Source organism: Haliaeetus leucocephalus, unplaced genomic scaffold (assembly GCF_000737465.1).
Source record: "Haliaeetus leucocephalus isolate CR32 unplaced genomic scaffold, Haliaeetus_leucocephalus-4.0 Scaffold473, whole genome shotgun sequence".
Lineage (NCBI taxonomy): Eukaryota > Metazoa > Chordata > Aves > Accipitriformes > Accipitridae > Haliaeetus > Haliaeetus leucocephalus.
The window spans coordinates 8,479,176-8,493,458 of NW_010972909.1; the positions used below are offsets into that span (position 1 = coordinate 8,479,176).

General features: G+C 37.9%; 1 protein-coding gene across 1 annotated transcript in view; it reads left to right on the plus strand.

The window, feature by feature from the left end:
* The window catches only part of CMAS (cytidine monophosphate N-acetylneuraminic acid synthetase), an 11,951-nt gene extending 295 nt beyond the window's left edge, over positions 1-11,656 (plus strand). The window contains exons 2-8 of the mRNA XM_010575431.1: positions 2,674-2,816; positions 3,027-3,182; positions 5,764-5,897; positions 7,201-7,295; positions 8,063-8,234; positions 10,098-10,248; positions 10,987-11,656. Of these exons, the coding sequence (XP_010573733.1) occupies positions 2,674-2,816; positions 3,027-3,182; positions 5,764-5,897; positions 7,201-7,295; positions 8,063-8,234; positions 10,098-10,248; positions 10,987-11,219 (1,084 nt within the window). The 3' untranslated portion in view covers positions 11,220-11,656. The remainder of the gene's footprint in view (positions 1-2,673; positions 2,817-3,026; positions 3,183-5,763; positions 5,898-7,200; positions 7,296-8,062; positions 8,235-10,097; positions 10,249-10,986) is intronic.
* Positions 11,657-14,283: the final 2,627 nt, after the last annotated feature.

Sequence of the window (14,283 nt, forward strand, 5' to 3'; positions counted from 1 at the left end):
CCGGGGCGGCCCTCCCTTCCCAGCCGGCGTCTCCGTGACGGGCTCCGAGGCCTGGCGCCGGAGTCCCGGCTGAAGTACAGCGGGGCGGCTGGTCTCCCCCGGGGCCGCCCGGTGGCCTCGCTGAAACCGCTCCTTCGGGGTCGCGAATGAGGCGGGGGGTGTAGTAGGAGAGCCTCGCTGAAGGCGAGGGGGTGCGGTTAACGTGGCACCAGGCTGTGGAGCAGGGCCGGGCGTGGGGCCGGGCAGGCGGCGCCCACCCGTGGCTCCGCTCCCCCTTCGGGGAGAGGGTGAGCCGCGGAGGAGGGAAGGAATCAAAGTCTTACGGCAGTTTGAAATAAAAGTTCTTCCGATTCGTGGTTGGGAGCCACTAGTTGGTGGCGTTTGCCAGTAAGCGTTGACATTTTTACTTAATTAAGTAAAAGGTGGCTGCATTAAGTGAAACCGCCAGGCTGCAGGAGGTGATCTGCAGTGCATCACAGGGTGACTCGGGCTGGTGGTCATCTGGTCCCCCCCACGGCGCAAATCTGGGCTGGTGAGGCTTGATCGGGACCGCAGGCAGCTGAGCTTGGGTATCTCCAAGGATGGAAACCACCCCACAGCCTTTCCGGGCGCTGGTTCCAGTGACTGATCGCCCTCGTGGTTGAAAAACTGTTTTGTGATTTTTCTAATTGGCACTTAGGTTCTTGTGGTATGTGTCTGTGTCCTCTTACTGCGCTCATCTGGGAAAAGTTTCTCTGTTTTCTCTCTACCTGCCCACCAGGTGCTTGAAGACAGCAGTAAAGTCGCCCTCTTGCCTCCTCTTCCTAAGACTGAATCAAGATGGCTCTTTCAGCGTCTCCTGGCACGCGTGTGCTCCCAGTTCCCAGCCATTGTGCTGGCTCTGTGCTGGGCTTGCTCCAGTTTTTCTTTCTTGTATCGAGGAGCCCATAGCTGGACACAGCACGTGGGGAGGCAGTCTCGTAACTGTCAAATGGAAGGAAAGAATCGCGTGTGCCCATGTGACACAGAACAGAAGCTCAGTTCGTGGCACAGTGCACAAAACTTTGGTAGCGATAATTAGAGCTAAATGGAAACAAATGTGTTTGTGTTAAGAATATGGGCATTACAAATTTCTTTTTTTTCTGCCAGAGCAAAACTGAGCATTTTCCACACACGCACTGATAAACTTAATTAAAACCATTGCGTGGTTAGGATGCACTTGGTATGTGCCATACCTAGGTGCAGGTTCCCAGTGCAAACCTACTGTATTATATTCAGAGCAGGGACTTGATGTAGTCAAGTGGAAATGTAGCCCAGCTAGATTCAGAGGTGGAAGTAAGCGTGAATCTTCTGTAACTCATAGCTGCTGTACCATTATCTATTCTGGAAAATCTTTTTCCCTGTATCTGAAAAGTGGAGAAAGCATCGCTGACGTGGTTTTATTTTTAGTAAAGAAGCAGTCAGAAGTGTTTCTTACCTAGATTACTGACAATTACTTAATGCATGTGAATCCATATTGCTTCATGACCTGTGGTGGACATGGTGGTTTGAGCAACCTCCTCATTTTGTTTCTGGCATCTGCATTTGCACAACAGGAAGCCAGTTAGGATTATGTAGCCTAACTTTGAGGCATAACAGGTGCATTAGATGGAAGTATGCTAGGTTTTCTAGTCACCTTTGAAACAGCTGTGCTGACAGGGTACACATTACACAACAAAACTCTGTTAGTTGAATGGGGAGTGTATATTTAAGCTAACCAGCCTGAAGCAGTTTATGGAAAATACCTCTTTGGCATTTGTTCACGTGGGTGTGACTTGATGTTGCTGTCGCTGTCATACATATTTTTATTCTGATGATCCCATGATGTCTTTGGATGAAAAAACTTAACTAAAGCACCATTTGCTATGTACAGTGCATTGAGAATGGCAGTGTTACTGAGGAAGAAGGGTTATTTTTCATAGTTTTTGTTTTTATATCTCACATGCTTTTTTTGTCACAATGATGGCAGCAACGGCCTCACAATGCTTAGTCAGTGTTTATCATCACATAACATTCAGACTTAGCCCTTTCTTTTGTGTTTATTATCCCTGAACAATCACAATCTTGCTTTACCAGTATTGAAGGTTTTCTGTGCCAAAACATATGTGATTGTAACTAGGAACAGCTCTTTCCTTGGGACTGTATGGAGCCTAATTAACACATTTTAAAACACTTGCAGAATAAGCTAATCTTTTAACTGTGCGGCAGTTTTACTTGTTGTCAGTCTTGTTTCTGAACTCTTAAATGATTTTGAATGCCTCATTCAACCCATTCACAATTCATTGGTCTGTTAGCATGCCTAATAAACTGTGATGTGCTGACACTGGATTTTTCTGGTAACACTTCTGAATTTTATGTTGCTTAAGCTTCCTACATGGAAAGTAGATCAAGCACCCTACAGTATTAAACTGAAATGCAACCCAAGCTTGAGATTTTACAATCTAGTGAATGTGTGTGTTTTATCCCTATTGTTAAAAGTTGCTTGTTGGACTGACAGGGATAGTTTTACTAATGGGAACATAAGAACTAGTTCCTCTCATTGCAGGGTGTAGTGCATACATAAGCCAGGGTGTTGTTCAGGTTAGGTTATGGCAGGCAAGTCAGCAATGCTGAGATTTATTCTTCATATTAATTTCTGTCACTGTCTACGAGCAGCATATGGGTTTCTACAGACCATGATGAAATTGAGAAGGTTGCAAAGCAGTTTGGCGCTCAAGTTCATCGCAGAAGCCCTGAAGTTTCTCAAGACTCCTCAACTTCTTTAGAAGCTATCAAAGAATTTCTTCATCATCATCATGGTAAATCAGTAATGAAATATGCTGAACGTTTATGTTGTAGCCCCAGAGGGATGATGCACTTATTATTTAGAAAAATAAGTAAAGCCTTTAGTAATTAAAAGCTAAAAAGATTTTCGGGGTTTTTTTGTGGCATCCGCTTGTATGACACTTTGCAGTGGTGTGTATTAAAAATGCAAATTGTTTCACAAATGTTTCTCTGTTTTTCTTTAGAGGTTGATATTGTAGGAAATATTCAAGCAACATCTCCCTGTTTACATCCCAGTGATCTTATAAAAGTGGCAGATCTGATCCAGAGGGAGGGGTTTGATTCTGTCTTTTCTGTTGTGAGACGGCATCAATTTAGATGGAGCGAGGTAAAAAAAGGAGGTAATATTTAGCTGTTTCTGGTTACAGTTATACTTAATTTTTTTTTCAAATGGTTTAGTTTCATACCCATGGTATTTACATTAGGAAGTGATATCAGAGACAGGGGCTGAGCTCTTTGGAGAGGCATGAGATGGCTTAGAAATTTCTTTTAAGTAGTGCTGTTTTGATATTACTGACCATTGCTCAGCCTTTCTGTAATTGTTTTGTAGAAGTGATAAGGTATCGAAAATTAAAATGTTATTAACTTGTCTAGGCTCAAAATAAAGCTCCCAAAAACTTTACATGTTAACTTCGGCTTGGTGGGTATTCATGTGTGTAGACATGACACTGAGGCCCTGTCTTAACTAGGAAAGTGTTTGTTCTTACTATGCAGTAGCTAACAAATGACAAATAATGTGAGGTGAAGTCTTACTGAAGATGGGGTGGCAACCTCTTAGCCTGGAGACTTGGGGTTTCTTTCAGCCTGCTAATTTGGCTGCCAGCTTATGTCAAATTACAAACTGCCTTTGAGTCAGGAGGGCTGAACTCATGTTAATTAGCTCATACAGAAGAATATGACTATTATTCCCAGAGAAAATATGCCTCTCAGCTACAGTTGCTAAGATGACTAAAGACTGAACTCTTTACTCACAAATAAAGATTGTACTTTGTTGTAGCTTTAGAAATACCTTTTGTCCTTGTACAAAGAACTATTCCGCACATTATCTGTGTTGGTTTTGTTTCTGTGATTAAAGCAGAAATGTTTGCTGCTTTTTCTAAAACTGGTTAGTTCAGATACTGTCACAATGTTATTTTTATTTTTTAAAAGTCAATATGTTACTCGGACATTATGATTATTCTGTTGAGATATAAATTGCTTTGGATGAAAAATTTTTTTATGACTTTACAAAGCATCATGCTGTAAAAGAGCATGTGAAATAAATGAAGCCTGGTATTAGAGATAAGTTGGAATAAAAGTTAAGCCCTTGTTTAGAATAAACAGATAACATGAACATTCTCATTTTTCCTCATAAGAGGAGAAGTAACATGACACAGTTTGTTCATAAAGTATAAGAAGATTATCAAAATCGTGGATGGCAGTTTAGGATTCTGTGGATTGCACTTTAGGCAACCAAGTGAAAGTCCACTTCACATCATGAGATGCTAGAATGGACATTTGTGAAAGATTAAATCTCATTTGGATGTACCATGTGGGTTTCTGAAGTGATTGTGTGCCATCTAGTCTCCATAGGTAGATTATTAAAATAAAAAAGCCTCAAGGCCTACCGAAAAGAGCAAATAATTTATTAGTATAAAATGACATCTGAAGTCTTTTAATGTGGTGAGAGATAAAGAATCATTCACGAGGAGAATGAGGAACACATTGTGCAAACGTTAGCAGCTTAAGGGTAAAAGCAAATGGCCTTTCAGGAGTGTGGTGTTCCGGGTGACAGTGATTCACAGGAGCATTATACAGTTTAGTATTGTACTCCTTTTTTTTTTTTTTTTTTTTTTTCTTTTTTCCTTCGAGATGGCTTTGAAGTACTGATTATGTTAAAAGACTTTTATATCTCTTCCTGTGTATGTCTGTTGTTCCTTCTGCATTAAGTTTTAATATTGATGCATCCTGAAAGAGAAAGGTGTCTCTCAATGATTGGAAATGTTTACTTCATTGAGGACAAAGCTCTAGTGTATTTATGAAATGCAAAGTGTGTGTATATATACTAAAGCCTCAGGAGGTTTTGGGTGTTTGAGAATGCCCTGTAACTTCTTAATGGTTACTAGATCATGAGACCTGGTGAATTTTAGCTGCTTTGCACATGTGAATTTGGGTGGTGTAAGGCCAGAAGTCTCTGGTCCCTAGTTCAGTTTCTGCTGCGTGCACTACTGGCATTGATAACAATATAGGATCTTACGGGATCATGTTTGTTGAAAGACATTTGTTTGTTTTGTTTGTGGACACTGATTAAACCACTTACAAAAAGTTCACATAATGTGTATCCTTAAATAGGAAGTATTTTGGGGAAGTGCCAAGATGTTTTCACAGGCAAAATTTCTTCTCATATGCTCTTTTTTCACCTTCCAGATTTCAGGTTGGTCGTCTCAGCTCTCAGGAGTTCATTCAGGGCATTCCTGGTTTTAGGCGTAGGCAGCTGAATGTTTTTTTCCTGCATTTACCCTCACTGCGAGTCAAACCCCTTTCTGTTGTGTACTAAGAGATAGGGTACGGAAAGAGTATAGTATTTCTTTCAGATTGGCAAGGACAGTCTAGAAGAATGTCCCCCCCCTACTCCTTTTAGTAAACAATTTTGGAGCTGATGACTTCTCAGGGGTTTTTCGTTTGGGTTTTTTTTAAGTTGAAATGAAAAAAATTTCTTTTTCCTCTGCTAAAAATGCAGGGCAGTCCTCCAGTTATTGACAGTCCAAGAAAAAGAAACGATTCAGTGATTCTTTATAAAGCTAAGCAATGATAGGCAATAACAAAAGAAGTTGGTGACTGATTTGTGTTTTTAATTTTTCAGCAGAAAGCTATTTAAAGGAAGTTAAGTGACTCTGAACAGGGATTCTGGAAAACTTATTTTGTCATTTTTCTCTGTAACAGAAAACAAAATGACAGAGCCCCAAAACCTGAATCCAGCAAAACGGTACCGGAGGCAAGATTGGCCTGGGGAGCTGTATGAAAATGGCTCATTTTATTTTGCCAAGAGACATTTGATTGAGAAGGGCTATTTGCAGGTTAGTGCTTCTGTTTTTCATGCTCGTTAGAATAATACATCTTTTACTCTTGTTATAGAGTGTTCTAAATTCAATAATGTATTTCTATTTCTGATGTAGACAGTATGAAGTAACAGCACTTTGAGCTAAGGACAGTTTGCTTATTTCTAATTTAACAGAGCTAGCTGTAGCTAGGGCGGTTTCAGTAACAACATCCTACACAGCAAACAAATTTATACAAATAATATTGAGCAGTATATAGCTATGAGCCTAAACCAATACAATATTGAGTTTCACGTCAGTTTGCCAGAATGTAAGTGCATGTCTTATAATTCATTTTAGTGTTCGTAAGGGTGTGAAACTGACCTTCATGCAGTGTCATAGGCTTCTCATCTAATCTATAAACTTGTATTCTTGGCCAGTTTAGTCTTACGCCAGTTTTGTACTGTAACTTAAACAGTCTTTTTCCCTTTCCTGATGTTTACGTCCCAGTATAGTAATGCAGAACAAATGTATTTACTTCGGCTTTCATTTTGTTTGTCTACAAGTATAGTCTCAGTTTTCTCGTGCAAGACAAGTTCTCCATCTTACAGATCGTTTCCAGTATTTGTCAGCAGAACTGAAAAAAGCCCAATGTAGATATTTCCATATTTCTAAGGTAGGCTAAGTGAATACCGTACTAGGTATCTCAAGAATACCAGGTTCTTACTTCTGTCTTTTCCAGATACCTTACTAATGCAGAGATACTAGCTTTAGGTTTCTATAATTTGCACAGACCTATGCAGTGCCAGCTAGTGCTGTATGCACTTGCAAGCATTGATTTGGATAGCACAGTTGTGTTGAATTCTACATTTCATGAAGGTTGGGCCACTAACTCTCTGAGGATCAGGGCTTTTAGGTTTTTTTAATTACATTGGGGTATGGTGGATATTTTTCCAATTGAAATTAAGTCTTTGTGTAGATAGCAAACAAAAAATAAGCACACTATTACTAAGTAAATGCTAAAGGTATTACTATTTTACTGTATTAAAAGACCTAGTGAAATTAATGTGACGTAATGACTATAATGCATAACATCTTTCTTACACACTTTCTCTAGTTGTAAAATGAAAATACTTATTAACCATTGCCTATAGAAAGTTCCTTCAAGTGCTTGGTTCTGTGACACTGGCAAAAACATCATTATTGACAGTTCACTTTATATAAAGTTATTGTGACCGCTGCTTAACCAGATACTTAACTTTCATTGCATTGTACTGAACTGTACAGGTTTTTATTTGTATTAACCCAAGCAGAAAATTTTAATGGGTTCTATTTCATTTAGGGTGGTAAAATGGCCTACTATGAAATGCGGGCAGAGCACAGTGTGGATATTGATATAGACATTGATTGGCCTATTGCAGAGCAGAGAGTATTGAGGTAAAAGCACTTCTTATTCCTTTATTTCTTTGATATCGCTTATTGTTTCAGAGTACGGTCATGTGAATTCATAATGTATCTAATGTAAGTAATCAGGATCAAAGACAATTGGACAACTTTATTTCCGCCCATCATTTTTTTCCTATCTCTGTTGAAATCATTTGAATTATCTTTGCTGTATGGTTTTTTTGATTTTGGGGTTGTTTTTTTTTAAAGTCCAGCTTGTGGAAAGTGTAAGCCCCACTATACCATAGCAATGTGTTAGCAACATCTCTGGCTTTTCCAGCTGAGTTGTCCTAGGCTTCCATTGTCTGGACCACATTTACTGATGCACATGACTGAGAGTGTTCATGTAGAAGGCATGAACTGATTACATCTTGCCATCTGCCTTTTCTTTGCAGCTGCTCTGCACCTCTCTAAGGAAATAATGGGTGGGAATGAAATATGTTTTCTGTGCCTTTCTCATCCTTCAGTCGTTTTAGTTTTGTCCCAGATAAATGCTACAGAACATAACCTCTTATCGTAAGGAAATAAATCTCATCCTAATTTTTAAATGGACAACATAACTGAGCTGTCTTTTGGATTGTTCTGGTTTTTTTCTTTGAAGAGGGAGAATATAGTTGGAGAGTGACGATGAGGAGAAAAGACATTAGAAAAAAAGAATTTCAAAGCTGATTCTTCTGTCTGAAGATCACAATTGTATTTGAAATACTTGGTTTTGGAGTGTGCAAAAACCTCCATCCTAAAAAGATAACTTCTTTGTCTAGCTTTGGATATTTTGGCAAAGAGCCATTAAAAGAAGTGAAGCTACTGGTTTGCAGTATTGATGGATGCCTGACAAATGGTCGCATTTATGTGACAGAAGATCAGAAGGAAATGGTCTCCTACGATTATAGAGATATTGTTGGTATTGATCTATTAAAGAAAAGAGGAATCCAGGTAAGTGTTGCTCTGAAATGTGAGGCTTTATATCTGATGTAATCTGAACACTAAAAGATCCTAAAACTCTGCTGCATGTAAGTTGAAGTTTCTTCAGACTACTTGTGATCAAGCAGCATAATACATTGGTTCAGGGTTGGGACAAAGGTTGTTCTTGGATCCCTTAGAGGAAAATAAAAGTGGTTTGAGAAAGTTCTCAATCATTCACAGTAGCTATAGCATCTTTCTTTTTTTGTCCTGGAAAAATGTGGGAAGAAATTTTATGGTGTTTTGCTAGCACCAATCATATTGTTCTGTGTACTCTAGACACTCATTATTTAGAAGTCAGCTTTACCAAGTAGGGATATGTTGTCACCTCTTGGCTATAGAAGAGGAAGAAATAACCAGGCAAATTAGTTGGTTCATCCTAGCTCACCCATGATTGTTACAAAGAGGTGAAATCAAACCCCAAACACTTTTGTCTGCATAGTTGTTTTAACCATAACTTATGTGCTTTGAAGTTGTAAGAATTCAGTGTAAATGAAAGACTGAAACAACACAGATTGTAACATGGCTACTTTCATTATTAGCATTATTGATTATTATTACTGCTAGTAAATTCTGCTGATCTGAATCTTTGCCTGCATTTATGTAAAATTAGCCTTCTGGCTATTTTCTGTTTGTGCTGCTGCCTTTGATACAGCTAGAAGTATTTTTGGGGGGTAAGAACTAAGTACAGATTTAGGCTGCCTTCAAAGAGCCTTAACTCAATTCTGTTGCAAATAGAGATAGGCACGGATAAGGCAAAGGTAGCTATACCCCAGGTAGACTTCTCCAGGTACATTTTTGGAGTCTCTATTGTAGGACTTTTTTATAACAGGTTAGATGAGACATTTATGACATACTTTGATGCAACTGTTGCTGCCTTGGGGCAGTGAAATGGAGTAGATGGGTTTTCAAAACTCCCTCAGCTTCATTTTCTGTGAGCCAAAAGGGGGAGGAAGCTTGTAATAATTGTTTTCTTGCCTGTGGGATCTCATTTCCATACTTGCTGTGACTTGGAATCTTTCATTAAAAACCTCCTGGTCTTTGTGCTGCACTTCAAGTATTTCTAATATATGTTGCTGAAGTACTCTTGCTTTGTGCACCACTCCTATTAATTCTGTATTTAAAATCAGTGCCAAGTATTTGTCAGTATTTAAAAGCAGTTAGGGAAGATAAGCTTGTCTACAGCTTGGACAGAAAACTTGGAGGGGTAGTGTCTGAGATTTTTAAAAATCCTGCTGCAATAATCTGGTTTTAGCTTACCTTGTACATAATTTCTGAAATTTCAAATTTAGAATTAACTTCCAAAGATTAATGTGCTGTGCTATTTCAGTCTGTTTAGTATTCTGTTGATGCTCTGAAGTCCTACTGTAAATAAAATGATGTTAGTACGTAGAGGAGTCAAGGAAAATACTTCATAATAATCTACTGCTACAAATACTTCAGAAATCTTCCTTGGGAATTCTCTTATTCCCTACTGTGGCTTAATGAGATGATATTGCACTAGATAGTCAGCATGCCACTGTACTGTGATATCCAGTATTTTATTTGGTACATGTTGCATTTAAAAAGACAAATGTAAATTTCTTTTTCTGAAGCTCAGGGAAGCCTACAGAATGGTGTTTCACTTTCCCAAAGCAACTTGAAGACTGTAATGGGGTTTCAGATGCTAATCACTTCTGCTCTGACTTTTGATTGAAGAAACCAGTTATTCAATGCTTTTCTGACATCTGTGAGAGCTTCTATGAGCAAAACTTCCATTGTTTTTTTAATAAATCAACTTACATGTCGTATTTCTTTGTGTGTAGAATTTACTCTGACTTGCCTATATTTTAATAGGTTCGACTGATCTCTGAAAGAGATTGTTCAAAAACACTGTCAGCCATGCAGCTGGGATGTATAGCAAAAGTTAGCGCAACAAATAAATTACAAGTCCTGGAGGACTGGCAAAAAGACATGGGTTTGAGCTGGAAAGAAGTCGCTTACTTAGGTCTGTTCTTGTTCGTTTGGTTTTTTTTTTTCCTTTGGTAGTAAAATTTCATATAGTATACACAAATACAAACTTCATAATGCTGCTCAGCTCCAAAACACTTTGCTGTTTGTTAATACACAAACTTAATGGGATTGACGTGCAAATTACAGCACACAATCACCAAAAGCAGCTACATATTTTAAGGCTTGTTAGGGTACAGTCTAAATATTGAAGGCATTGATGAATCGGTGTCTAATTTGGTAAGGGAAGTCTTAGCTATTTTTATAGTGAGATTTAGGAAAGCTTTTGGTATTGTGTAAGCACACAGTTACAGCTCACAATTCTGAACTGATTCTAGTTCATTTCAGATGAATATTGTGTAGATTACATTCTGAAATGGAAACAAGAAATGGACAGAATTAAAACTGAAAGCCATATGATCCTGTACAAAACTGTATTTCAGTGACAGCTTAAGTATATAGTCCTGCAAATGCTTATTCAGTTGCTCAAATAATTTTATTACTCTTAAAAGTACTATTCTCTTGCCTGAAGAGTGTGTGACATGATCAGTGTTTATATGTATCATTAAGATTTTCCAAGAACCGACTCACATGTGCAAAGTGCTGCTGAGATGAAAATTGTGGCAAGAATACAAATTTAAAAAAAAATAGATTAACATGTATGCAGAAAAATACTGAGTTTGCTCAGTTTTTCCCCTCTGTGACATTTTGCCTTGTCTGTCATATTTCTCAATAGGAAATGAAGAGTCTGATGTGGAATGCCTGAAGAAAGCTGGCATGAGTGGTGTGCCTGCTGATGCTTGTGCACTTGCTCAGAAGGCTGCTGGTTATATTTGTAAAAGCAATGGTGGCTGTGGAGCTGTCCGGGAGTTTGCGGAACACATATTCCTGTTGTTAGAAAAAGTGAACTCTGCAAGAAAGCAAAAGGAAGAAATTAGTTCAGCAGGAAAGGAAATGGGGGGGAAATGAGAACAGCAGGAGAGGAAGTAAGGGACTAATGAAAAAAGAGTAATACAGCTGGTCAATCCTGCTTTTCTTCTTCTCCTCTTCCTCTCTCAGTAAGCGTCCCAAAGGATGGCTTATCTTTCAAGTTTTACATTGCAGTAGCGTTAAAAAGATGTTTCTAATTAAAGTCCCACTTTGATTAAGTGCTGATATTCACAATCATATGCTGATAACGATGATCATATTCATGATTATTTTAAAAGCCATTTAAGTGCAATGGAAGGAATTCTACAAAAGGTAGTGTCCTATAAATCTACTCTTCCTACAGGAATGATGTGTCTTTTATTCCATAATCTGAATATTTTCAGGGATCAATGATTTTGCACAACTTGAGGTTTTGTAATTCAGACTTAAAAAAAAAAAATGCTGTCAGTTTTGCTTATTTGTTTTATATTTCCTCTATGAAATGTCAACATGATGGTGCAGTTGTGTGTTTGCTTTTTACAGGATTCATCCTTAGTAAGGAAAAGATTTAGCATATGCTGGAGAGGTCAGGTGTAAAATAACTATCAAACTTCTTCCTATAGTTTTAAAAGACAGTGCAGTTACTGTAAAACCAGTTAGTATTAGTGTTAGTTAAGAAAAGCACTTAAGCATGTGTTCAGTTTTAAGGTCATAAATATTTAAATGGTATTTGGAATTGTGCCTCTTATCTTTGAATCTGTTTATATTGGGTTTTATTACAGTGCTTAAATTAACATACTCAAATGCTTAGCCAATCAATTTCCTGTTAACTTTGAGATCTTCCCTTTGCAGAAACTCGGTTTCTTTCTATGAAGGCTTTATTACAACCACTAATGAGTGGAAAAAAAAATACCAACCCCACAAAACCAAAAACGCCTTTCATGTTTATTGTATGGAAAAGTACTGCTGTTTAAAAAAAAAAAAAAGTTGTTGTTGATTGTGGGTTTATATAATATATATACAGTCTATTTTTAGCATGTTAATTTAAAGTTGGTGTACATGTATGCTTGTATTTATGGAAAATATAATTTTTACCATGTCTTGATTTAAAGAACTCAGTATCTGTAAAAACTTGTAGAACTGACACTAAAAATATGCATCAGTTTTCAATCCTAGTATTTATCTGTGAGTAAAGTTCTGCCTTGGGTTACACTTAAAAAATAAAAAATACCGGTGGTACACAGGCAGTTACTACTGGGGTGAATAATAATGGCTTGTCGTTTTGTGTCTCTGCTAAATGGACACTCCCAATATAATATCGGCTGATATATTGCCTTCTGATTAACTTTGTGTTTACATCCTTGTACAAAGCAAATGAAATTTTTTTACTACCTATCTACAGCAGCAAGGTTAACAGGTGAATAGTTTACTGTACTGATCAGCTCTAAGTTATCATTTAAGTATTTCCTTTCAGTGAGGTTTTAGGGTTCTGTGCTGGATAACAGGGGCACCACATTTTGGACAGAACTATGGACTTTGGTATAGGTAGGTGAGTTATTTTAGTTGTATAGACTATGTGGTAAAGCTTCAGAAGTCCAGACTGGATGAATAATTCAGGTTTGATAATGTCATATAGAATTGGCCAAGTGTTTAGTTACCTCACCTTGTCATCGTCAAGTAACTTGCGGACTTTGATTTCAAGAACAGTTTCCTGTGAATAGATAGCTTTAAACAAGGTGACTGTGATTAACTTGATTCCCATTCCTTTTACGTTAGAGAAAGCAAAAATATGAGTAAGTGCAATTATAATAGAAATATGTGTGGCAGTACTGTTTGTAGCTTACTGTTTGAATTAAGAACTCTTCTAATGTTTCAGCTGCTTGCTGAATGTGCTGCATATACCTTGGGTCTCTACCCAAAATTTCTACATCTATCAAAAATAAATGTAGAAACACTTTCGTATGAGTGTTGGTAATGAGCAGGAAAAAATGGTAGCTGATATATAAGTGTTTTCACTTTGACAAATTCTTGTTTAGAAAAATGTGGTATAATCTTACATTGGGCATATAGGAAGAATATGAAGAATAAGAGCCCTGGAGTGTATTTACAATCCCCTGTTTGACGATATGGAAGATGCATGATCCTCTGCCTGAAAGGTTCGGATTTGTGTTGCCCACATTGCAAGGGAAAGTCTAACTATAAACTAGAGTAGCATGAGGAATATTTTAATTACTCCTCTTGATTTGATAGAAGACCCTCAATCATACGAAGGATTTAGGGGTCACAGAGACAGAGATAGTGATGATAACCCTAACAGTCACCTTAAAGGGGAAATTCCAGGTCCCGGACAAGTTTCAAAAGTGTAGCATCTTTTGCCAATGCCTGCTGTTGCAGTACGTATCCTGGCACTGTGACTGCTTTTCATTAGAGGTGTGTCGTTCACTCAGACTAGATTTCAGTGGTCATTTTTGTTATAGTGGACTAATTTTGGAATAATCTCTTTTGGTCATGTGAGCACTTGCTTTTTACTTTAAATTGCCTTGTACGTTCCAAAAAAGATCTTGGATAATGTGGACTGCTTTAACATAATTTTGTGAAACTGAAAAAAGTAAACTGTGTAACAGTTTGTAATAAGCTATTATGAAAAAATAGCTGGTTACCTGAAATTTGAAATAAACAGTTTTCTTTTTAGTCTTTTGAGTAGAGAATGGTTATGGAGTGATTTATGATGAATTTGTGTGCTGTAAATCATACACTTCCAAGTTCATGTGCCACACAAATGGATTATACCTGATGAAGGCAGACAGATTTAATGCCCAAATTAATCACATGCGCACACAGTCAGTTACTCCAAATCTTCATCTTAATCTGGTCTTGGAAGCAAATCTTGAGTGTTTTGTGTGTGTGGTTATACCCTCTTAAATAAACTTTTTCACTTGCCTGTGTTCCATGTTTTCAAATAGCTGGTTTCACAGTGCTGTGCTTTGTGCCCTTGTTTGTGAAAAGGTAGTATTCATATCTCTGTTTTCTGAGCTGTCAAAGCCAGCCCAGTATTTCTGTGGAAGGATACTCTTGTAAATTGAGCAGAACTTGTTGAGAATTACTTGGCAGGATAGGATGTTCT